The sequence below is a fragment of the Scyliorhinus canicula genome, chromosome 2 (assembly GCF_902713615.1).
Source record: "Scyliorhinus canicula chromosome 2, sScyCan1.1, whole genome shotgun sequence".
Taxonomy (NCBI): Eukaryota; Metazoa; Chordata; class Chondrichthyes; order Carcharhiniformes; family Scyliorhinidae; genus Scyliorhinus; species Scyliorhinus canicula.
In genome coordinates, this window is record NC_052147.1 from 247013292 (window position 1) to 247038523 (window position 25232).

Genomic DNA, 25232 nt, shown 5'->3' on the forward strand with positions numbered 1-25232 from the left:
ACCAGTGATTCCCAACCTTTTTTCCATCATGTCACACCTTTATACCATACAATTTTGAGGCACAGTTACTATTTTCTCCAATTGAACTGCCGTCTCGCAAAAGTCTCTTATCATAAAGCCTCCTGAATGCAAGTCAAGTCCCATTTAATACAGTTTCCATTGGTTTAGGAAGTTTACAATGAAAGTCTTATCACTATTTGCATACCAAATATAATATTGGACCCTGCTTTTCCTTTTCTTAACTTCATTGGTTCCTGTTTATTATCTCCGTCTTGTTCCCATTACTGGGAACTTTTTATTTGCTTCTCAATGTCCACTCTCCTGTTTTATTTTGTTCAATCTCTCCCCGTCTCCCTCTATAACAGGAGGTCATAGATATAGGTTGCGAGGCAGTAGATTTAGAACTGTGATGTGGAGGAACTATTCGCATTGGGTGGTGAATTTGTGGAGTAGTGCGGTGGACTCAGAATCATTAAATGGTTTCAGGAAGGAGATAGATATATTTCTGATTTTTTAAGAAGTGGCGTAAAGGGATATAGGGAGCAGGTAGGGAGGTGGATTTGAGACCAGGAAAGATCAGCGATGATCTGATTGAATGGCAGAGCAGCTCGAAGGGCTGAATTGCCTATTTCTCCTAATTCCTGTGTTCCTTTGATCCCTCGTCTTTGCACCCTTTTTGTAATGTTGCTTTTTGCGCAGGTCCACAGGGCCTTTGTCTAACTCCATGTCCACGGTCGACACCTCCAATTGCCAATAAACCTGGTATATGTCAGCCAGGAAAGGGCTGCACATGCATGGTGTCATGTGAGAGTATCCTTTAAGAAATGGGTGTTTAAGAAATGTACCTTTAAGAAATGAGGCTGCTCATGTTACTGGAGTGATGTCAGGGTGTGGGTGGAGATGAGCTCTACATCTTTTTTAGTTTCAGTTTGAGAAAGCTTGGGTGTGTCTGTTTTTTCAGTGAGCTGAACCTGAAGTTAAGTGAGCTGCACTACTGTGATCTCTGCCATCAAAAGACTATCTATGGATCATTTGGGTGAACTCAGAATTGTAAAAAGGTCTCAGTATTGAATATAAATCTAATGTGCTCCTGTTTGAAGGTTTGTTAAGTCTTTTGGGATGTTAAAAGGACAGCATACAGATTACTTAATGTTGTTTTCTTTGGGGGGGTGTATTTGATTTACTGGTTGCTAAGATATTCACTGTTTGTTTTAAAAAGGTTAACTTGAGTTCATAGAATAAACATTGTTTTGTTTTTTTTTAAAAACACTTTTTCTGCTGTACCATACCTATAGAGTGAGCCGTGTGCTCCCCATACCACAATCTATTAAAAGTTGTGGGTCAGGTGATACACTTTGGGATTCTCTAAACCCTGGCCCATAACAGTGGTTCTGATTTTTTTACATCGGTTAGGTCATGCACCTGATTGGTGAAAAGAAAAAATCCGAACCGTGCATGTGCAGCCCATTCCCAGCTGGCTCATGCGTTGGAGGCCCAAGGTTCATTATTACTTAGGGATGCCGACCAGGAAGCTTGAAACAAAGATTAGATTTACTTTATTTTCATTAATATTTGTTCAATTTGAATCTTATTTTGTGGCACGCTTTTGGAGCCTTCTGGGCAGACCAGTGTGTCGTGGCAACCTCTGTCATAGACTTCACCAAGACCTTCAACCTTGTCAGCAGAGGCGGACGCTTTAACATCTTGCAGAAAATAGACGGTACATTTGGTCTCCTGGGTGTCATTTCCTCTTTCCATGAGAAAATGTGAATTGCAATTGTGTATCATCGGAGACTCAGAGGCTTTGAAAATTAACAGTGGGGCAAAGCAGAGTTGTGTACTGATGCCAACTGTTTTTGGAATATTTTTCTCCATGCTGTTGTATATTTTCGGGACTCAAATGAGTGGGTGTCCATCAACATTGAAAACCTTATTCTTGGCGTTGTGGATATCTTTCCATACCTTGGATCAGCAATTATCAATGACTTGTCCCATGATGCTGAAATCAGCACCAGGATTGCAAATTCTGCAGGTGTCATGTCAAATTTGAGTATGAACCACCAGTAAACAAACCAAAAATACAGAGCTTTGCTTATACAAGGCTTGTGATCTCATAACCCTCCTTTACAGTAGGGAGACATGGACAACTTATGCAAGGCAAGGAAAGCGGCAGAATGCTTCTACCTGCACTGCCTTAGAGCAACACAACACAAGAAATAGGAGCAGGAATAGACCATGTGGCTTATTAAGCCTACTCCACCATTCAGTATGAACATTGCTGATCTTGAGCTTCAACTCTTATTTTCCTGTTGACTCCCCATATCGCTGACACACCAAAATCTCTATCCCAGTCTTAAGTATATTCAATGATGGAGAATCCACAACCCTATGGAGTAGAGAATTCCAAAGATCCATAATCCTTTTGAGTGGAGTAATTTCTCCTCATCTCAGTCCTAAATGATTGATTTATTATTCTGAGACTATGACCCCGTGTTTTGGACTCGCCAGTCTGCAGAAACAATCTTTCAAAAGCTGACAGTTTTGTCAGGTGCAATGAAATCGCTCCTTATTCTTCTAAACTCCATAGGAAATAAGTCAATTTAGTCAGCCTCTCTGCAAAGGAAAACCACCTCATCCCTCGGACCAACTTAGTGAATCATTACTGTACTGTCTCCAGTGCAAGTATATATTTTCTTCAGTGTGAAGATCAAAACTGCACAAACTATTCCAAATGTGGCTCACCAAAACCTATTTCTGATATGGAACTCTACTGTGGAGATAAATGCAAAATATTTGTTCAAGGCATCTGCTATTTCATTATTCCCCAAGATAATTTCTCCTGTCTCTGATTCCGAGGAACCCACATTTACTTCAGCTGGAGTTGTAAAGTTTTACAGCACAAAAAGAGGCCCTTCGGCCTATCGTATCTGCACCGGCCATCAAGCACCTATATTCTAATTCCATTTCCAGCAATTGGTTTGTAACCTTGTATGCTATGGTGTTTCAAGTGCTCATCTAAATCCTTGTTAAATGTTCTGAGAGCTCGTTCGTGCCTCTATCATCCTTTCAGGCAGTGAGTTCCAGGTTGCCCCTCCTCCCCCAAGCCTTCTCTGCTATCTGGAAAGCAACTCCTGCTTGGCCAGCCTCTCTTCGTAGCTGAAGCGCTCCAGTCCAGGCAACATCCTGGTGAATCTCATCTGCACTCTCTCTAGTGCAATCACATCCTCCCTAGAATGTGGCAACCAGAACTGCACACAGTACTCTGGCTGTGGCCTAACGAGGGTGGCACGGTAACACAGTGGTTAGTACAGTTGTTTCACAGCTCCAACGTCCCAGGTTCGATTCCCGGCTTGGGTCACTGTCTGTGCGGAGTCTGCACGTTCTCCCCATGGCTCCGTGGGTTTCCTCCGTGTGCTCCGGTTTCCACACACAGTCCAAAGATGTGCAGGTTAGGTGGATTGACAATGCTAAATTGCCCTTGGTGTCCAAAAAGGTTAGGTGGGGTTACTGGGTGGAGGCGAGGGCTTGGGTGGGGTGCTCTTTCCAAGGGCCGGTGCAGACTCGAAGGGCCGAATGGCCTCCTTCTGCATTGTAAATTCTATGATTCTATACAGCTCCCATCATAACTGCCCTGCTCTTGTATTCTAACTCTCAGCCAGTAAAGGCAAATATCCCATTTGCCATCTTAACCACCTTACCTACCTGTCCTGCTGCCTTCAGGGACCTATGGACATGCATCCCAAGGTCCGTCTGGTCCTCTGTACTTCCTAGCATCCTGCCATCCATTGACTTGTTAATCCTCCCAAATTCATCACCCTGCACTTTTCAGGGATAAATTCAATTAGCCACTGTTCTGCCGAGCTGACCACGTCTACATCATCCTGTAATCGAAGGCTTTCCTCGCTATTTACCACATCACCAATTTTCGTGTTGGCTGCGAACTTGTTAATCAGTCCCAAAGAAGAGTCATATTAGACTCAAAACGTGAATTATGTTCCTCCCTCGGGAGGTGTTTTCATAGAACAAGAACACACAATGCAGAAGGAGGCCATTTGGTGCATCAAGTCTGCAACGACCACTTAAGCCCTCACTTCCACCCTATCTCCGTATCCAATAACCCCTCTTAACCTTTTTTTTGGTCACTGAGGGCAATTTATCATGGCCAATCCACCTAACCCTCACGTCTTTGGACTGTGGGAGGAAACCGGAGCACCCAGAGGAAACCCACGCAGACGCGGGGAGACGGGACGTGCAGACTCTGCATAGACAGTGAGCCAAGAGGGAATCGAACCTGGGACCCTGGCGCTTTGAAGCCACAGTGCCACTTGTGCTACCGTGCTTCAGATCTAACTGAGTTTTTTTCAGCACATTCTGTTTTTATGTTCTATATATTGCTGGTTCATTCACTTATCATATGCATTTCTGAACTTAAGGTGGCAAAATAAACCACCTGGTACACATTCTGTCATAGGCTATTATTATGACACCCTGTGCTAGTGTGCGGTAAATATCAGCCCCACTGGCCCCTGTGCCCCAACATAAGTGAATTAACCAATAATTTGTATGTTTTCCTGAGATCTTTGACCTTTGACTGCTCCAATGCCTTATAGGCACCATATTTGCAAGTAAAACATTGAAAAACTGTTACGTACAATAAAAGAAGTGATAAACAGTTAATGGAAATAACAGAACAGTGGTCTAATAATCTGACTCTTTCTCAAACCCCGTCCCACCCTCCACCCAGACACACAAGACAAATACACGATGGGTGGGAAGGAAAGGTTAAAAATAACAGGGATTAAAAGGGCTGAGATGAATTTTTACTGTGGAGGTGATAGTCTTTGTAGTCTCCAATCTTGAAATCATCGGTTGGTTTGGATCTTTTCGAACCTGCCCTCAATTGGACCTCGGGGGCTGCAGGGATTCCTCTGGAGAGTCACCTTCACTTGTACAAGCCTCCACCAGATTGGCTCTGAAATAGTACTAGAATTCTCTTCCTGAGAGTTTACAGCACGTTCACCATCCACTCTGCCCTTCAGCCACTTGTCTGGTCTTTGTGCACGGTTTCCAGCTGTGGTATAGAGAGAGAGAAAAGGGCCTGCACTTTCAGGAGAGATAGCAGCCTGGGTTTTTCCCTGCCTTGCTCACAGAGGTTTAAACTTTCTGGGTAGAGAATACTTGCAGCATTTAAATCCGGAGTTAAACCTGCACAGGCCTGGCTGGATAGAGAATGCTTGCGGTATTTATGACAAGAATTAAAGCTCCACAGGACTGATGGTGTTTAGACCTGCTCACTCCAGCCAATATATCAGAGAGAAGTTCCAGCCTTTCTAGGAGTGATATTTAACAGACTTCTGCCCAGCTCCTGCTCAGAACAAAACTGAAAGCACAAATTCAACCTGCTTCTGCAAAATCTTTACCAATCTCGATCAAAAACAATAAAATTTCCTGGCATTGCAGAAGAGGGGATTTGCTGCCAGCCAAGTCCATCAAAATGACATAAAGAGCAATGCCACAAAGCACACTGAATAAAGGGTGTGCCCGGTCCAGTTCAAATAGCAGCTTGCAGCGGGGTGGGGGTTTCAGTTCAAAATCAAATGTCTGCAGTTTTAAAAACAGCTAGCAGGACAGGCATTAAAAGGAAACTGGATCAGACAAGGATTTAAAAGAGTTTTCTTACACTATAATCTACTAATTGGATGTATTAAACAGGCATGTGAATTGAGTTTTGATTGCCTCAAATAATTTTCTCTGTGAAATATCCTCAGTGCATACCATGAAGTGAGTGTGAAATAAATATTTCTTGCTTATGTCACCGGTATCAAATTAGAATAAACCTCAATGCATAACCCATTGTGGTAAGAAACTGAGTTTGCAATCACTGGATTCTGAACGAACCCATGTAGGGTACAACACCAGAACAACTTTCTATGCATTGGATTTGTGTGTACATGTTTGTTCAACTAGTGATGTTATGTCTGTACGCTTTCCCTAATTTGGGAGACGAGAGAGGAAGAAATTTCATCAAAGCCAGCAGTGTGACAAGTAACCTAATAGCATGCAATTGTGACCAAGAATAGTTCTCCTGCCCGTCCTCTGATATGTGTACCATATCTCTATCACTCTGGTGACTCTAGAGTCAAAGCTGCAATATCAATTAGATTTAGACTTTCTAGATAAGATATAGTGAAACCTCAGCACTGATATATTTTACTTGATGACTCTGCATTGCATGCTTTTTCCCATTCCCTGTATTTGTTAGAAATTTTATTTTGGGGCCTCCTTCGATTAGCCATGTTATCTACTCCAGCTTGTCCTGCAGGGGTTCTTCAGGACTAAACCAACTTCGGCTGCTTCATCAATTCCCTTCTCTCCAAAATAAGATCAGAAATGGGTGTTTTCGCTGGTGATTGCTGAATTTTAAGTTCCATTTGCAACTCCTCAGATACTAAAGCAGTCTGTATTCATAATCAGCAAGACCTGGACAATATTCAGGCTTGGCCTTCTAACTGTTGCGTTATATTCATGCCACAAGTGAAAAGTAATGATCATCTTTAACAAGCGAGAGTATAACCATCTCCCCATAACATTCAATACCATAACCATCGTTGAATGCCCCACTATCAATATCTAGGGATGTCACCACTGACCAGAAAAATAACTAGATTAGCCCCATAAATGCTGTGGCTGTAAAGCAAGTCAGAGGCTGGGTATTCTGTGATGAGTGACTAATTTCCTGATTTCACAAGTCAGGAATGTGATGGAATTTTCTTCACATTTTATGGATGTTGCAGCACCAACAACACTCCAAAAAGCTTGACATCATCTTGGCTTGATTGGCATCCTATCTGCCATCTGTTGATGGGAAATTTTTAGAATCCATTAATAAGGAAGTCACAACAGGACATTTAAAAAGTCAAAATGCAATCCATCAGCGTCAGCATGGTGTTATGAAGGTAAATCATATTTGACTAATTTGCTAGAGTTATTTGCAGGGTAGAAGGTACAAGCCAAATTTGCAGATAGCACTAAAATAGATGGAATAGTAAGTTGCAATGAGGAAATAAGTAATTTACAAATGGATATAAACAGGTGAGTGGTCCAAAATTTGGCAGATGGAGTTTAACGTGGATGTGTGTCCGGTTGTCCATTTTGGTTGGAAAAATGGAAAGGCAACTTATTATCTATAATAGAAACTTCAGAGTGCTTTGGTGCAGAGGGATCTGGGTGTCCTTGTGCATCAATTGCAGAAAACTAGTATGCAGGTACAGGTAATAAGGAAGGCAAATGGAGTTTTGGCCATTATAGCTAAATGAATAGAGTTTAAAAGTAGTTTGCAATTGTACAAAGCATTGTTGAGACTGCACCTGGAGTACTGTGTGCAGTTTTGGTCCCTTTATTTAAGGAGGGATGTAGTTGCATTAGAGGCAGTTCAGAGGAAGTTTACGAGATTGACTTCAGAGATGAGGGGTTTGTCTTGTGAAGAGAGATTAAGCAGTTTAGGCCTATATTCTCTAGAAAGTAGAAGAATGCGAGGAGATCCTCAGAAAGAGCACTGTGCCTAGCCCCCCCCCCCCCCCCCCCATCCCCGTAATCCCACGCATTGATCATGGCCAATCCACCTAACCTGCACATCTTTGGATTGTGGGAGGAAACTGGACCCCCCTGGAGGAAACCCATGCAGACACGGGAAGAATGTGTAAACTCTACGCAGTCATTCAAGGCCGGAATTGAGCCCTGGCCCTTGGCGCTGTGCGTACTGTGCCACTACCATCTAAAAGATGCGCAGCTGAACTTGGCAAGGCTTCTTTAGCAACACCTTCCAAACCCCTGATCTCTAACATTTAAAAGTTCAAAGGCAGCAAATGTGTGGAACACCATCATATGAAAGTTGCCTTCTAAGCCACACCCAACCCTGATTTGGCAATATGTTGCAGTTCACTGAGTCAAAAGCCTGGAACTCCCAACATAACCTGCACTGTGGCTTTACCTACCCCACATGGACTGCAGCAGTTCAAGAAGGACAATTGGAGATGGGCAATAAATATTGGATATGCCAGAGATGTATCCAGATCAATCACGCATGTCAACCCCTCGAACATTACCCATGCAAAAGTCAGCCCCATGATTTTTGGTGTAGAAGATTGGTCTTAAAAAAAAAATTGATTACTAAATGTTAAATATATCTACTGAACTGGCATCTAATCCTAAATACGTATTCCTAAATGTTCTAACGAATACATCAACTCCTCTATCTTTCCTGCTGGTATTTTTAGTTACATGCAAATTAAATTTTTATGTTGAATTTTTTCTTCAATGGTTTATGTGTTGAGACTTTCATCATATTGCCTTTGAAACTATACATAAGAGATTGCATTCAGAATGTCTGTTCCCAGCCTATTTTTAAGCAAAACCAAAGAGACTATGTGCTCATTTTCACTTTGTAATCCAAAGACTAATGTGGTATTTTTTACAAAGTAGGCGATGGTGACAGAGTTTTGAATAAAACCCATCTTTTAAACATTTACCTTTTGTTCATAAACACTATTTTTGTGTTGAATTTTATTGCTTAAAATTTGACCTACCAACTCCACTGTGGTACTTTTATCCCCCCCAACTGTCAGCCTTTGCTGGAATTAATTTTGTCATTTTCTATTTGGTCAACCTAGGCACAAAAATATAAAATCAATTGTAAAATGTATATCTTTTATGAAATGAAAAAAATGAAAATCGCTTATTGTCACGAGTAGGCTTCAATTAAGTTACTGTGACAAGCCCCTAGTCGCCACATTCCGGCGCCTGTCCGAGGAGGCTGGTACGGGAATCGAACCGTGCTGCTGGCCTGCCTGCTCTGCTTTAAAAGCAAGCGATTTAGCCCAGTGAGCTAAACTAGCCCCTGATGATGTGTCCAGTGTTTTTGAATGTTTTAATTTTTTTTAGTAATTAATCTCGTCAGTGTTATACTGGATGAAGTCAATATAATTAAGTCGAAAGCCCATTTTGTGCCTTATACAAATAACTATGGGCTTATTTATTTAGGTAAGCGGCTGCTAGATTTTGAAACGTGAATATTGCATAAAGCGCATACACTGTATAAAGTGTGCCGTGCATACAATACTTTAAAGGAAGGGGCATTTATTTAACTACCTGTAGCAGATGTTAAATGGGAAGTTACAATTATGCTTTTATTGTATCGAACTTCAATAATGAAGTTTGTGTAGCAAAGCCATGGAATTAGAATGCATCCCCAAAAATGGCAAAAGACAATAGTCTTGCCATTCTAAAACCTGGCTAGCCGCTCGACGACCAAGCAAGCTCTTGGCCGATATCACAAGCTCCTGGATTGTATCATTCTGCTGAGAATCAATCCTCATCGAGGCCATGATCCTTGAAGCACAAGCAGCCTTCCGGCCTCTGCACAGTACATGCAACCAAGCTCGTGCCCTCTCAATGTAAATTGAGGTGAGTTTCCAGAGGAAACTCGACAAAATTGCAAAATTTCCAATCAGCCTGAAAGTTTAAAAATAATTCTCAAAAATAAAGGTGCATAGCCTCGTGATCATTTTAAAAGGCAAGCAAACAGGATACAGCAAAGGCTATGGACCTTGAAAACATCTAGCTGCCGTGCTGAAGACTTGTGCAAAAGTCTAGTTGCACCTCTAGACAAGCTGTTACACAACATTCAAATAGAATGACAAATAGGTCACAGTACCGTCATTGGATCAAAAATCCTGGAACTCCACTGGAGGCAGGAAGGGTCCCAGAAGACTAGAAGGTGGCTAATGTAATCCCACTGTTTAAGAAGGGAGGGAAGCAGAAATGGGAAATTATAGGCCGGTTAGCCTGACTTTGGTCATTGGTAAGATTTTAGAGTCTGTTATTGAAGATGAGATTGCGAAGCACTTGGAAGCGCATGGTAAAATAGGACTGGGTCAGCACGGTTTTGTGAAAGGAAGGTCGTGTCTGACAAATCTGTTTGAGTTCTTTGAGGAGGTAACAAGCAAGTTAGACAAAGAATCCGTGGACGTGATTTATTTAGATTTCCAGAAGGCCTTTGACAATGTGCCGCATAGGAGACTGTTGGGTAAGTTATAAGCCCATGGTGTTAAGGGTAAGATCCTGGCATGGATAGAGGATTGACTGACTGGCAGAAGGCAAAGAGTGGGGATAGAGGGTCTTTTTCAGGATGGCAGCCGGTGACTAGTGGTGTGTCTCAGGGGTCTGTGCTGGGACCACAACTTTTTACAATATACATTAATGATCTGGAAGAAGATACTGAAGGCACTGTTGCTAAATTTGCAGATGATGCAAAGATCTGTAGAGGGACAGGTAGTATTGAGGGAGCAAGGGGGCTACAGAAGGACTTGGACAGGCTAGGAGAGTGGACAATGAAGTGGCAAATGAAATACAATGTGAAAAAGTGTGAGGTTATGCACTTCGGAAGGAGAAATCTAGGCAAGACTGTTTTCTAAATGGGGAAATGCTTCGGAAAGCAGAAGCACAAAGGGACTTGCAGGTCCTTGTTCACGATTCTCTTAAGGTTAATGTGCAGGTTCAGTCAGCAAATGCAATGTTAGCATTCATGTCAAGAGGGCTAGAATACAAGACCAGGGATGTACATGTGAGGCTGTATAAGGCTCTGGTCAGACCCCATTTGGAGTATTGTGAGCAGTTTTGGGCCCCATAGCTAAGGAAGGATGTGCTGGCCTTGGAAAGCATCCAGAGAAGGTTCCCAAGAATGATCCCTGAAGTGAAGAACTTGTCGTATGAGGAACAGTTGAGGACTCTGGGTCTGTACGCGCTGGAATTTAGAAGGATGAGGGGGGATCGTATTGAAACGTACTAGATACTGCGAGGCCCAGATAGAGTGGACGTGGATAGGATGTTTCCACTTGTAGGAAAAACTAGAACCGAGGACACCATCTCAGACGAAAGGGATGATCCTTTCAAACAGAATTGAGGAGGAATTTCTTCAGCCAGAGGGTGGTGAATCTGTGGAACTCTTTGCCGCAGAAGGCTGTGGAGGCCAAATCACTGAGTGTCTTTAAGACAGAGATGGATAGGTTCTTGATTACTAAGGGGATCGGGGGTTATGGGGAGAAGGCAGGAGAATGGGGATGAGTAAATATCAGCCATGATTGAATGGCGGAGCAGACTCGATGGGCCGAGTGGCATAATTCTGCTCCTATGTCTTATAGTCTTATGGTATTAACTTCCTATCTATCAGCAATGTACGAGCATTTTCACTACATCGGCTGCAGCAGTTCAAAAAGGCAACTCAATACCACATTCTCAAAGGCAGTTGGAGATGAGCAATGCTGGCTTTGCCATTGAAGCTCCCAGCCCATGGATAGTATCTTAACCAAAAGTGACTGAGCTGTCATTATTCATGTGTACACACTTAGTTGGCTGAAACAGTGCATTCATTCACCTGCAGTCAAGTAATTGACATTTTACTGTGTATTATGCATAGGAGGGTCTCTCACTTCAGCATATATGGTGAGAGTCAGGTAAATATAATTTTCAGATTAAAAACAAATCTATTTGTGAGCTATTATCTTGAAAAGGAAGGTTTGTTGAGCTTGCAGTTCAAAATGACATTATTTGACACGTTTGTTTGATCTTATAATCCAAGAATCAGGAGGGTTTATATTTGGTAGAAGTGTGGTATTCAAAGCGATTTGAAGTTGTCAAATCTGGGTTATTAAGATGCAGTTTATTTTCTCCTTTTTTTTTCTTATTGAAGCCTTTGAAAATATATAAATAACTGAAAACGAATCAGTCGAATTCCAATTTTGCAAGGCTACAGTTATGCAAGGAGATTTTTGTTTTGAATGCATTGTGCAAACTATGTTGTGTGGTCAATGTCGAAAGTAGAACTAACAATGGTGGCAGCTCAATCAGTTTATCTTGATATACAGTGAAATTGCAAGTATTCAACTCGGATAACATTCCAGTTATATCAAAGTCGTCAACTATTCCTGATGGCAGAATAGCAAATTCTATAGATCGATACACGTGATGAGTTGAAAATGCACACTGGTAACTCCGGATTAGCCCAACTTGTCTCAGCTTGTCATGTGACTGGTGCTGACTGTGATTGCCCTGCAGAGTTGCAGAGGAGATTCACCAGGATGTTGCCTGGGATGAAACATTTAAATTAAGAGAGGTTGGATAGGCTTGGGTTGTTTTCATTGGAGCACAGAAGACTGACGGGTGACCTGATTGAGGTGCATAAAGTTATGAGGGACATAGACCATGTGGATAGGAAGTAGTTGTTCCCCTTAGTTGAAGGGTCAGTCACAAAGGGACACAAGTTCAAGGTGAGGGCAGGATGTTTAGGGAGGATGTGAAGAAAAACCTTTAACCCAGAGGATGGTAACGATCTAAAATGCACTCCCTGGGAGGGTGGTAGAGGCTGGTGCCTCATATCCTTTAAAAAGTACCTGGATGAACACTTGCCATGTCATAACATTCAAAGCTATGGGCCAAGTGCTGGCAAATGGGATTAGGTTGGCAAATCGGGTGTTTTCATGTGTCAGTGCAGACTCGATGGGCCGAAGGTTCTGTTCTGAACTGTTATTAATTAACACGGAGTAAAAACATATGGGAGTGTATTCCTTCTTTTCACATGTGTGTACGGTTTATTCAAGGATAGATTACATTGTAGTGAGTCGGGTGATTTTGGTTGTGGTGGAGGGGGTAGAGTATGCGGGGATAGTTATCTCGGACCATGTGCCCCACTGGCTGGAGATTCGGTTTTATTCGGGATGAGAGCAGAGGCCGGAGAAAGGTGGGAGGAACATGACCGTCTAGTGAGGGATAATGGAGGAGGACTGTGAATGTTTGAGCGTGCCTACCATGGAGGGATTGGCGAGGAGGAAAAAGTTGCAAGGGCGTTTTGACAGGCTGGCAATGGGGAGGGCGGTAGGGCAACTGCGTAGGGCAAGAGAGGTGCAAGATGAGTATGGGGCGAAGACGAACCACATGCTGGTGCACCAGCTGCGGAGGCAGGCTGCATCCCGGGAAATATTGAAGATATGGACTGGAGCAGGGGATGTGATGTCGGAGCCAGGGAAGAAAATCGAGGCGTTTAGGGAATACTACCAGGGACTTTACAGGGCGGACCCGGGGGAGAGAGGGGGCATGGGACAATTTCTGGACGAGCTGAAATTTCCCCAGGTGGAGGAAGCAAAGAGGCAGTCATAGGAGGAGCCTCTGGGGCTGAGGGAGGTGCTGGATAGTATCAGGGGTATGAAGCCAAGGAAGGCCCCCGGTCCGGATGAGTCCCCAGCGGAATTTTATAAGGAATTTACGATGGACCTGGCACCATATGTGTTGGGGGCGTTTAATGAAGCACTGGAGAAGGGGGTACTGCCAAAGACAATGATGCAGGCAGTAATCGCACTGATCCCGATAAAGGGGAAGGACCTGGTGGAATGTGGGTCATGTAGGCCCATATGACTATTGACACGGATATGAAAGTATGGGCCAAGTTGCTGGCGGGGAGGATGGAGGATTATGTAAAGGGGGATGGTTGCAGAAGATCAAAAGCGCTTTGTGAAGGGCAGGCAGCTGGCGAGTAATGTAAGACGGCTGTTGAATGTGGTGATTAATCCGTCGGGGGTACTGATACTGGAGGCGGTGGTGTCTATGGACACGGAGAAGGCATTTGATCGGGTGGAGTGGCGGTACTTGTTCGAGGTTTTGGGAAGGCTTGGGTTTAGGCAGAGATTTGTGACATGGGTGCGGTTGGTGTATGCGGCACCAAACTGGAGCACCCGGAGGAAACCCACACAGACACGGGGAGAAGGCAGACGGTGACCCAAGGCTGGAATTAAACCCAGGTCCCTAGCGTTGTGAGGCAGCAATGCTAACCACTGTGCCACCGTGCTGTGGACCAAGGTTAACAGGAGATTCCATTTTCCTTCTCTCCTTTCTTATGCATGCCAAAATTGATGGTGGCGTTGGTCCCGCAGAGGATGCCCTAGTGGTGCTGGTGGCAGTCCAGGTGGTCAAATGCTGGAGAAGGCAGCAGCGTCGCTGCAGGCTGGAGGCGGCACTCCACACACCCTGAAGACCCAGCCGCCCATGCCGCCGAGGAGGAATCCAGAGGGGGACGCCAGCAATGGCCCAAGTTGTTCAGGTGTCGTTGGTCTTTCGATGAGATGATGGACAGCATTTGCCCCAGGAGACTCTGTCTCGACAAAGAGACAGTGCGGCACCTGTGCCATATTCTTGCAGACTTGGCACTGCGTGGAGGAGGAAGACTCACGTTGGCCGTGAAGGTCACTGCAGCCCTTAAGTTCTATGCCAATTCGTTCCAGGGCTCGAGTGGGGACTTGTACAGCCTTTCACAAGCCAACAGTCCAGAAATACATCCACAAGATCACAGATGCCCCGTAGGCCTAAGCATCAGTCTTTATCAACATTGAGCTAAATCAAGCCCACCAAGATGCCTGGGCTACAGGATTCTCTGCCATCGCTGGGATGCCCCAGGTGGTAATTGGTGCACACGTCGCCTTGCATGCACCAGGGCATCAGGGAGTGCCCTACATTAACAGGAAGGGGCTCCACTCCTGAATGTTCAACTCCGGTGTGAGCACTGCCTCCGGATCATGCATGTGTGTGCAAGCTTCCCAAGGGGTGTTAGCTACATCCTGGGGCACTTGGAGATCCTCGGCATCTTCGAGGACCACCTCAGGATGAGGTACCCGCTGAGTCGTGACTGATGATGCCACTGCGAGGCTGGAGGTGCGAAAGTGGCCCGTGTTTCCACCTGTGCTGTCATTGAGCGGTGCCTCGGACTGCTGCAAATGCAGTTCCGATGCCTGGGGCACTCTTGTGGTGCACTGCAGAACACCCCCCCCCCCCCCCAGGGGGGTCTCCCACTTTTTGCTGGTCTGCTGTGCCCTCCACAACCAAGTTCTGCAGCGAGGCGACATGCTGGAGGAAGAGGGGAAGAAGGAGATGGACCAGGAGGACGAGCCCAGGCAGGACCCCGGGGCAGCGGCATGAGTCCAGCATTCCTGGAGGACCAAGGAGGCCCCCCTCCTCACCCAATTCTCATAGGACAAGGCTTTGTTCATCAGCTCTCCCCACACATCCCATACCCCATTCCCCTCCTTCATTCCACCCCCATTCCCCTCCTTCACCCCCATCCCAATCCCTTCCTTCATCCCGCCCACCCCAATTTTTGACTATCCTGCTATACGCTCCTTGGATCTGTGTAACATCACTCCAGGGTGATGGCCTGTGTCAGCACTATAGGCAGGTCAATATACAAGACAGGAGAATGATGATCACTCACTGTGAGGCAAGATCTGGTGCCTGTCAGTTTATGCTAAAGTCTGACTCCCTGTCTTTTTGCTGACAGCACGCTCACACCCATCCTCTGGAGTCTGCATCGGGGCGTTTGATCTTTGATCACTGTGCCCGGGGATGGGGGGGGAGAGGAGGGCAACAGGGGTGAGGGTGCAGGAAGGCCCACTAAGTATTAACGTGACAGAGGCTGCATGTGTATCAGGTGTAACATGTTTTACTTGTGAACATTTGATCGTGCCCAATCGGTGATCCTCAATCTTTTTGATCTTGCGAAGTCTACTACTACATCCAGGTGTGTCCCGAAGATGGAGGCAGCCTGCTGCTTTTCACGCCTTTTGGCCTTTGGTGGACATCCTCTGGAGGGCCAACATACTGGTGTCACTGGCTTTGCTGTGCCACGCTGTTCTGTCTGCTGTCCTTGAGATGTACCGGTGTCGGGAGGAGGGATTCGGAAAACCGGGAGAATGCCGTTTTCTCCTTGGTGGCAGGCCTCTGGTTGGCCTCCAGCGTTTCCTCTGCTGACGGTGCCCAGAGGGCTCTGGGGCCTCCATTGGATGGAGGTGCAGCTGGAGTGAGCTCATCTGGCTCTGCCATTCCTGTTGCCTCCCCGTTGTCTGCACCATCCCTCAGCAACGCTCCTCAGTGACTAGTCTGCGCTCTGGTGTGCCTTGGCAATGTCCACCTGCATATGGGACATGTCCCTTAGCGACTGGGACATGATTTTGGGACCCTCAACCACAGTCGTCACATCTGAGCCATGCCGTGGACACCACTACTCAAGACACTGACCTTGTGCTGCAATCTTTCCACTGCAGTTGCCACTCAACAGTGTTGGCCTCAGTGCCATGCGTTGTCGGAATCATCTCCTGCGCCCGTAGGTTTTGGGAGTCCTCCAACCAGCTGTGCACTCACCTGAATATAGCTGACATCCCTCCAGAATCTCACAACCATATCCTCGCATCTACAACAGCTCTGGGATACCCTTGTCCAGAGTCTCGACATCTGACTGGGACTCAGCTGAGACCTTCGACTGCTGACTCCCTTGGATGTTGCACCTCTGCCTGATGTGCATCAGCAACTGTGTGGTGCTTACCAGATCGTGCCCCAGATGTATGTCCACTGTGTCGCTGAGACAGTCAATGATGGCAAGATGCTCGTGGGGGCTCATTCCCAGCACTAAGCCATTAAATACGGGCCGCAATCTTGCCAACACAGCCGTTGAGAAACATCCCACCCAATCGCACCCAAAATGACACTTGGCAATTGTTCTGTTCAATTGTGCCCACTGCTCGTTAACTAGGTCAACCAAGTTAAGCTCACAGTATCACTCAATGAAGTGCAAATTGTTGCTTGCCAGTTACATAGAGAAATTACGAAGACTTAATTACCTTTGAAACCTACATTAATTACCATCACAAGGTTAAGTATTGGTTGTCGCAGTAAATCAGCAGAATCTAAATTATTGAGTACTGAGCTTAAAGCCTCACAATATTGCACCACTAGGATTCACTTAGTAACAACATGGCAATTACGACCAAGATTACAAACTATGTGAATTTAAATGTTTCAGGCGGTACTCTCCGTTGCCTGATGCCGAAATCGGCAACGTCGGTCAGATGGAGAATGGCTCCCAATGCCGGAATCGCAGCCGATGCCGGTTTGACACAGGGTCGTGATGCTCTGCCCCCTCAATCAGCGTCATCGGGACATGCGGCGGGTGCATTCACAACACTGTTGGAATGTCATTAGTGGGCCATCTGCGATGCTCCACCTCCGATGGTCCACGTTCCTGACGGCGCGGGCCATGTGTAGTCTCAGCGGCCGTGAGCCTGCTGAGGTGGCTGCAGAGATAGAGCGGGCGTGCGGACAGTGTCCAGCACCGCCACATTTGGCCGAGATCCATGTCTCTGGCCTGGGGGCTTCTGCCAGGGCTGGGGGGGGGGGGGGGGGGGGGGGGGGGGGGGGGGGGGGAGAGAGAGGGGGGGGGGGGGGAGGAGTGGTTGGGGATGGCCAGGAGGTGGGCTGTGGGGTCGAGGTGGGTGGATACCCGGTCCAGCACTGCCGGCACCATCTTTTCTGGCACGATCGGTGCGTGTGGGGTGGGGGGGGGGGGGGTGTAGCCGTATGCGCGGCTGCAGCTTGTCAGCCTTGTGCATGCGCAGCATGGACAGGATGATTCTCCAACCGTTTTCTGCGCGTTCCGCGGGTGTTTCACGTGGCGCCAGTGCTAGCCCCCCACTGATAGCAGAATCGATACGGGTTTCGCTCTGATTTTTCCATCATGAAACACCACGGACCCTCCGTTGGTGTCAGCACTTAGACACAGGAACAGAGAATCCATACCATCGTCTATACTGGTGGTCAGTTTTCCTTAGTAGGCATCCACCATTAAGGCTTTCTTTTGATGACTTGAGTAGCAAGTTGAATGGGATCCATTATTGCTTTAGGGTCAACTAGAGGACATGTTTGTGATGAATCATAGAATCATAGAATTTACAGTGCAGAAGGAGGCCATTCGGCCCATCGAGTCTGCACCTGCCCTTGGAAAGAGCACCTACTTAAGCCCACGCCTCCACCCCATCCCTGTAATCCAGTAACCCCACCTAACCTTTTGGACACTAAAGGGCAATTATAACCTGCACTTCTTTGGACTGGTATAGCACAGGGCCAAATCACTGGCTTTGAAAGCAGACCAAGGCAGGCCAGCAGCACGGTTCAATTCCCGTACCAGCCTCCCCGAACAGGTGCTGGAATGTGGCGACTAGGGGCTTTTCACAGTAACTTCATTTGAAGTCTACTCGTGACAATAAAGCGATTTTCATTTTCAAAACCACACAGATAGTCACCTGAGACGGGAATTGAACCAACCCGCGTCCCTGGAACGGAGGCAGCAGTGCTAACCACTGTGCTACCGTGCCTCCCTCAGTCTTGTTTAGTCATTTTCGTCTTCCTAATTTAACTAACTCGGCATGAATTATAATAACAATCTGTATTGTCACAAGTACAACTTACTGCAATGAAGTTACTGTGAAAAGCCCCTATTCGCCACATTCCGGCACCTGTTCAAGTTCACAGAGGGAGAATTCAGAATGCCCAAATTACCCTACAACATATCTTTCTGGATTGTAACTTACTTTGTTGACATATCCCCATATACTTGGCTTGGTGATTAGAAACCTAGGTTGGGGGCTTCCGGTGTGCACCATGGAGTGAGTGGTCACACACAAGGCAGCTCCTGCCTAAGGTCACAGAAAAGAGCTCTTTTTTAATCAATACGGGATGGAATTTTGATGAAAAGGCGTAGGTGAATGTTGGAGGAGTACTTTCCCCCAGGAATGATATGTTTCTTGGTTACCAGACCCGCAGAAACAGTGAAACATTTGGCTGAAGCTGCAGCAAATATAAAATCCTCTTCCAGCATGCAGACGGAGGAAGGGCGGGCTTAGAGGCCTCAAGCTGACTTGAGGGCCTTTATGAAAGCTGAATTCTAGCAGCAGAGGGAACAACTGTGAAAATATCTTACCAAGGCCATTGAAGAAGCGGGGATGGGACTTCCGGTTGCGGTGATGCGGAGCTAAGCCGCACGTTCAGTAGCTCCCGCTATTTTTGGACATTCGGGCTCTTTTAAGGGCGCTGATTCGGCTTTTCCCTGGGTGAGAACGCAGCCACTGTGCTCAGCGGCTGGTGGATGAGCTGGACTAGAAGTTCCCAAGAGTAGGGGATGAGCAGGTGGAGGGTCTGGGGGCCCCAATTGAACTAGAGGAACTGAAGGAGGCGCTGGGAAGTATGCAGACAGGTGAGGGGTTCATCAGCTGGGTGAGGTTACTGTACAGCTCCCTGGTGGCGAGTGTGATGACGAACGGGAGGAGGTCGGAGGACTTTCGGCTTTCCAGGGGGACGAGGCAGGGGTGCCCCTTGTCTCTCCTGCTCTTCGCGTTAGCGATTGAGCCCCTAGCCGTGGGCTGAGGGATTCGAAGAGTTGGAGGGGGATTGTGCGGGGGGGGGGGGGGGGGGGGGGGGGGAACACCGGCTGTCGTTGTACGCAGATGATCTACTTTTGTACGTCACTGATCCGGCTGAGGGGATTCCAGAGGTGTTGAAGATACTTGAGGAGTTTGGGGACTTTTCGGGTTACAAGCTCAATGTGGGGAAAAGTGAGCTGTTTGTCCTGCACCTGGGGGATCAGGAGAGGGAGATAGGTAAGCTCCCGTTGAAGAGGGCTGAGAGGAGCTTTAGATATCTTGAGGTCCAGATAGCTAGGACCTGGGGGGCCATGCACAGGCTTAACTTTTCGAGGCTGGTGGAGCAGATGGAGGAAGAGTTCAGGTGGTGGGACGCGCTGCCGCTCTCGTTGGCGGGCAGGGTCCAGTCGATTAAGATGACTGTGCTCCCGAGGTTTTTGTTTCTTTTCCAGTGCCTCCCCATATTGATCCCAAAGGCTTTTCTCGGGTTCGTGTGGGCGCGGAAGGCCCCGAGAGTAAGGAGGGTATTTTTGGAGCGAAGAAGGGAGGGAGGAGGTTTGGCGTTGCCCAACCTGTGTGGGTATTACTGGGCGGTGAATGTGGCAATGATTCGCAGGTGGGTGACGGAGGGGGAGGGTGACGCATGGAAGAGATTGAAGGTGGCGTCCTGTGTGGGTACGAGTCTGGAGGCTTTGGTGACGGCCCCACTTCCACTCCCCTCGGCAAAGTACTCCATGACTCCGGTAGTGGTGGCGTCCCTCAAACTCTGGGGGCAGTGGAAGCGGCATAGGGGGGAAGTGAAGGCCTCAGTCTGGGCCCCGATACGGGGCAATCACCGTTTTGCACCGGGGAGAATGGACGGTGGATTTGGGAGTTGGCACAGGGCAGGCATCAGACAGATTGGGGACCTCTTCCTTGATGGGAAGTTCGCGACTCTGGAGGAGCTGGAGGGGAAGTGGAACCTCCCCCCTGGGAACGCTTTCAGGTATATGCAGATCAGGGCATTTGTTAAACGGCAGGTGGCGGAGTTTCCGCGGTTGCCGCCAAGGGGGGTGCAGGATAGGGTGCTCTCGGGGACGTGGGTCGGTGAGGGGAAGATCTCGGCAATTAATCAGTTGATGCAGGAGGAGGAGGAGGCCTCAGTAGAGGAGCTCAAAGCGAAGTGGGAGGAAGAACTAGAGGAAGAGATTGAGGATGGAACGTGGTCGGACGCCCTGGAGAGGGTGAACTCGTCCTCTTCTTGCGCACGGCTCAGCTTAATTCAGCTGAAGGTGCTGCATAGGGCGCACATGACAGGGGCCAGGATGAGCCGGTTCTTTGGAGGGGAAGACAGGTGCGGGAGGTGTTCGGGAGGCCCAGCGAACCACACCCATATGTTTTGGGCATGTCCGGCCTTGGAGGGGTTTTGGAAGGGGGTGGCGGGGACTTTGTCTGAAGTCTCGGGTCAGGCCGGGCTGGGGGCTCGCGATTTTTGGGGTAGCTTCAGAGCCGGGAGTGCAGGAGGCGAGAGAGGCCGGCATTCTGGCCTTTGCGTCTCTAGTAGCCCGGCGCAGGATTCTGTTACAGTGGAGGGACATGCGTTCGGAGGCCTGGATCAACGACATGGCTGGGTTTATCAAGCTGGAGAAGGTTAAGTTTGCCCCGAGGGGGTTGGTACAGGGGCTCTTCGGCGGTGGCAGCCCTTTCTTGATTTCCTGGCAAAAGGGTAGAGGGTGGTCAGTCTCAGCAGCAACCTGGGGGGGGGCAACCTGGGGGGGGGGGGTGGGTTCAGGGCTGGTTAAGGGGGTTTGTTTTTGCGACGGTGGGCTTGTTATTTTCTTCTTTCTTGTATTGTTGTCTGTTATCATTTATTATTCTGTTTTGCGGGGGGGGGTTCTTGTTTCGGTGTAGAACCAAACCGTGTCTACTTTAACTGTGGGGAGAAAATTTGTTGTTGAAAAACTTGAATAAAATTTATTTAAAAAAAAAGAAACCTAGGCTGTTGGAATAAATATCTCTTCAAAGAGTCAGCATAGATACAGTGGGCTGAATGGCTTCCTTCTACGTGCTACGATTCTATGCAACCTCTCTTGAAACTTCACCTTCAAAATTCTTTAGTATTCTAACCTTTTGCAGATTCTGAAATCTTCTCCCATATTTGAGATTGTTTAAACTTAAATTCTGGATCTGTGGCTCTGAAAACTTGTGCTAAATCTTTTCAGAGTTCCCCGAAACCCTCCTTTCTTTTACCCTAAAACATTTCTCTCTCAAACCATTTGTGAATGAAGCCTGGCCTTAAACACCTAAATTATCATTAAAAAATTCCTTTCTGGGAGCTTTATTATTCCAATGCCTATCTTGTTGCATAGATCCCCTTTTTAGGTGTCACTCATTCAAGTACCGTAACATGTCTCAGAAAGTTGTATTTGGCTGTATGTGGGAACTTCAGCTTCTCTCCAGAACCACTGTATGAGTGGCAAAGATTGGAAATGGAGAATTGAGATGAGTGCTGAAGTTTATAATGTATGTTTATATGAGAACTACATGTGGCTCAAACTAATACTACTTCTGTACTTGTTGCTGCTTGTTAGTTGTTGAAACTTTGCATATAGAATAATTTGCAATATTCTGAAATTTAAATTGCACAGAATTTTACCTTATATTCTCCCTCTTGCAACTGTCTATTTGGAGGTTGTTGATTTAATTGTGTTTCATTGCAGGAGAAGCCCTGAAATTCCCTCTGGCATCTAGATTCAAAACGGCGGAGAAGCTGGCGATGTCAAGGGTGCCAACTCCTCCTCCACCTGGAGAGATGTCGAGTGGACCTGTGGCAGAGAGTTGGTGTTACACACAGGTATTGTACATCCCAATGCTTCTGTGCTTAATTGCTGAACTGGAACAGGTTACCTAGTTTTATGTGGAAGGAATAGAGTAACAGATTTGAACAGTATAATATCCATTTACTTTTTGCTTTAAAAAGTGGAGTTGTCCTATTTTATATCTCAGGTGGACGTGCAAAGACACAGAATAATATGTAAGCTAAAGTCACAGAATTTCCTGCCGTGGAAAATCAGAAATCAAGCCATATTGGAGGTGATCACTCATTTTTCTTATCATTGAGGTGGTTAAGCATTACCAGGGGAACCTGGCAGTTGCTAAGCAGATGATCCCTTTGGCCAAGACTGTGCCAGCCTGGTATGGTTGCTGCTGAGAGACAGGCTTACCCATTGCAGAGCTGCTCACTGGCCTCCCATTCAGTCTTTTAGGGCAAAATGGTTTGTTACTGACTCCAACAAGTTAATGGCTGGGACTTTCTAGTCCTGGTCTGAAGTTAACGGACTTTTGGCTGGTCCATCAAATTTTCTGTCCTGGTTGCAATTATTCCCTCCGTGGATGGGACTGAAACAGCTCGGCCAACATTTTAATGTCTCTCGGGGAAATATATCCAATTTTTGCAACCTTTTATCATTGAAGAAGTCAGGTGAACTTGATACATACAGATCATTTTTTGCCTGAATCATTAGGCCCCAAATTCACTCAGTCATGAAAGATTTTGACACGCAATGAATTCTGTGTTTTGATACCAGGTGTCTGATAACACATTTTGGAGTCATTAGTGGACATATTGGAATGAGTGCCAAGACTAAGGTAGATTTCAACATCAGGAGTAAGTCTGAGACCTCTGGGCAGAGTTTTAAATAAAAATAGAACCCATGTCCTTCAGTCGCAAGCAAGGACTAAGAGGAGTGGAGTAGCCAAGGTGGCACAGACAAACCTGGAAGCTGAGGAAAAGGCTGGTCACCATGATTCATGCTGTAAAAGGAGATAATGGTTTGAGCGAGTAATCTCTATGCCATTTATTCCTCAGAGCATGTGATAATTCACAATTGTTGGAATTCACCACATTTAAAGGGCACCGATTACCTCAATTGTATTTTAAAGTTTATTTTGATGCCGTGTGATGAAGGAAAGATTTCTGACCAACGAATTGTACAATTGGAAAAGAGAAAACCAGAGGCTTAAGCACTCTACCTAGGAGGAAGAAGAGGTTTGAGCAACCTCACAGTGATCAAAACATAGATAAAAGACATGCCACACATGACTGGCAAAGAAATTTTCGATATTGTGTCTTAAAATTCTGCAGTGTTGTGAGCTTAAATGATCTAACATCTAGCCTACTGGAGTTATACTCACAGGATTTGCATCTTCTTATTTGAACTGTAAGTAAAAGTATTTATTAAAAACTGAGCAGCAGTGGATTGCTTGAGGATAATACTGGATAGAAAAATACATAAATGGGAGTCAGGGACTCTTATTTCCCTTGACATTTTGATTTTTCTTTGCCTTATTAATGCACTACTGCTGCAATCTGCCCCAGGATCCAATTTTTTGAATCCGATCTTTTATATGTAGTTGTTGCTTAATCACCATCGTGCATTATTTCTGTTGGTGGATATCTGCAATTTATTTGCAACAAGACATATGTAACCTGTTACTAATATGATATTTGTAAAATTATGTTTTGCAACTATCGCTATAATTTAGGATAAAATGGAGGTATGAAGGAGATTGTGGGACCTGTTCTGAAATCTGTCTATTTTCAAGTCTGGGTAGCTTAATTATTGGAAGGTGTCCCCACAATGTTTTACTGGGCAGAAGGTTCAGGCTTGCACACCTGTAAACAATGGTCAGTGCAGCTGTGTTAATGGTGGATAGACTTTCGGTCCCTAAGGTCCCGGGGAGGTCATAGGAATGTCTAGTTTTGTAAATGTTTACACCTTATATTATCTATTTAATTCTGAGAAATAATTGAAGTAAGGGTTTGGAGGAACTAATTAGAGCATTTCTACTTGTTTACAAGGCAAGGTGTTTCAGTGTCGCAGAGGTGGGCTTTGAGAGGGGACAAGTCCGCAGGGAGCCATTGAATGAATGAAATGAATGAAAATCGCTTATTGTCACGAGTAGACTTCAATGAAGTTACTGTGAAAAGCCCCTAGTCGCCACATTCCGGCGCCTGTCCGGGGAGGCTGGTACGGGAATCGAACCGACCTGCTGACCTGCTTGGTCTGCTTTAAAATCCATCGATTTAGCCCAGTGAGCTAAACCATTGTAGGATTGGATTGCAAGTTTTGCTTAAAAACACAAACTCACAGGCCAAGCACCCGAGAGAGCGAGATCTCCGTTCTCTTCAGTTTAATATAATTTTAAATTAAGTGTAAATTTTGTGACCTAACAGTGCCAGTTTGGGAAATGCTCAAATACCTATTTAATAAAATGTCATAACTTGTCTGTAACTATTATATTCCTAACATGAAAGTGTGATATTGGTGGAGTCATACCGAGGAGTGTTGCACGTCTGTAGGGCTTATTGGCATTGGCTCAATGAATTCTTCTGTTGTGTTAAACACCTGATGGACTAAACATGAGAAAATCACAAGTAGTTCATTTGACACTGAGGCATGAGAAAGCAGTTTGGCTCACAATGAGGCTGAACACTGAACAGTTAGTTCAATTTATTTTTAAATCCTCAACTTGGAGGTTGCAGAAGCTAACTTATTAAATTGCTCAAACATTTCTTTGCTGTTTTGGCCTTTTTCCTCCTGAGCTCAGGTCAGTGTGTGTAGCTAGGAGAAAGACAATAATAATCTTTATTAATGTCACAAGTAGGCTTACATTAACACTGCAATGAAGTTACTGTGAAAACCCCCTAGTCCAGTGCCTGTTCGGGTAAATTCAGAATGTCCAATTCACCTAATAAGCATGCCTTTCTGGACTTGTGGGATGAAAACGGAACATCCGGAGGAAACCCACGCAGACACGGGGAGAACGTTTAATTCTGCCACTCTTAAGAAAACCCTACTAAACTTAGCTATAAGCATTGGTTACTCAACATTAAAAATGCTTGCAAAAAGCATCCTTTAACACATGTACGTCGTAACATCAGCCTGGAGCTTGAGTTGGTATTTT

General features: G+C 46.0%; 1 protein-coding gene across 1 annotated transcript in view; it reads left to right on the plus strand.

Annotated features, from left to right (window-relative positions):
- Positions 1-25232, plus strand: part of spopla (speckle type BTB/POZ protein like a) — a 251904-nt gene that overhangs the window by 172918 nt on the left and 53754 nt on the right. Inside the window, 1 exon segment of the mRNA XM_038789941.1 lies at positions 21986-22119. Coding sequence (XP_038645869.1) covers positions 22042-22119 — 78 coding nt within the window. The 5' untranslated portion in view covers positions 21986-22041.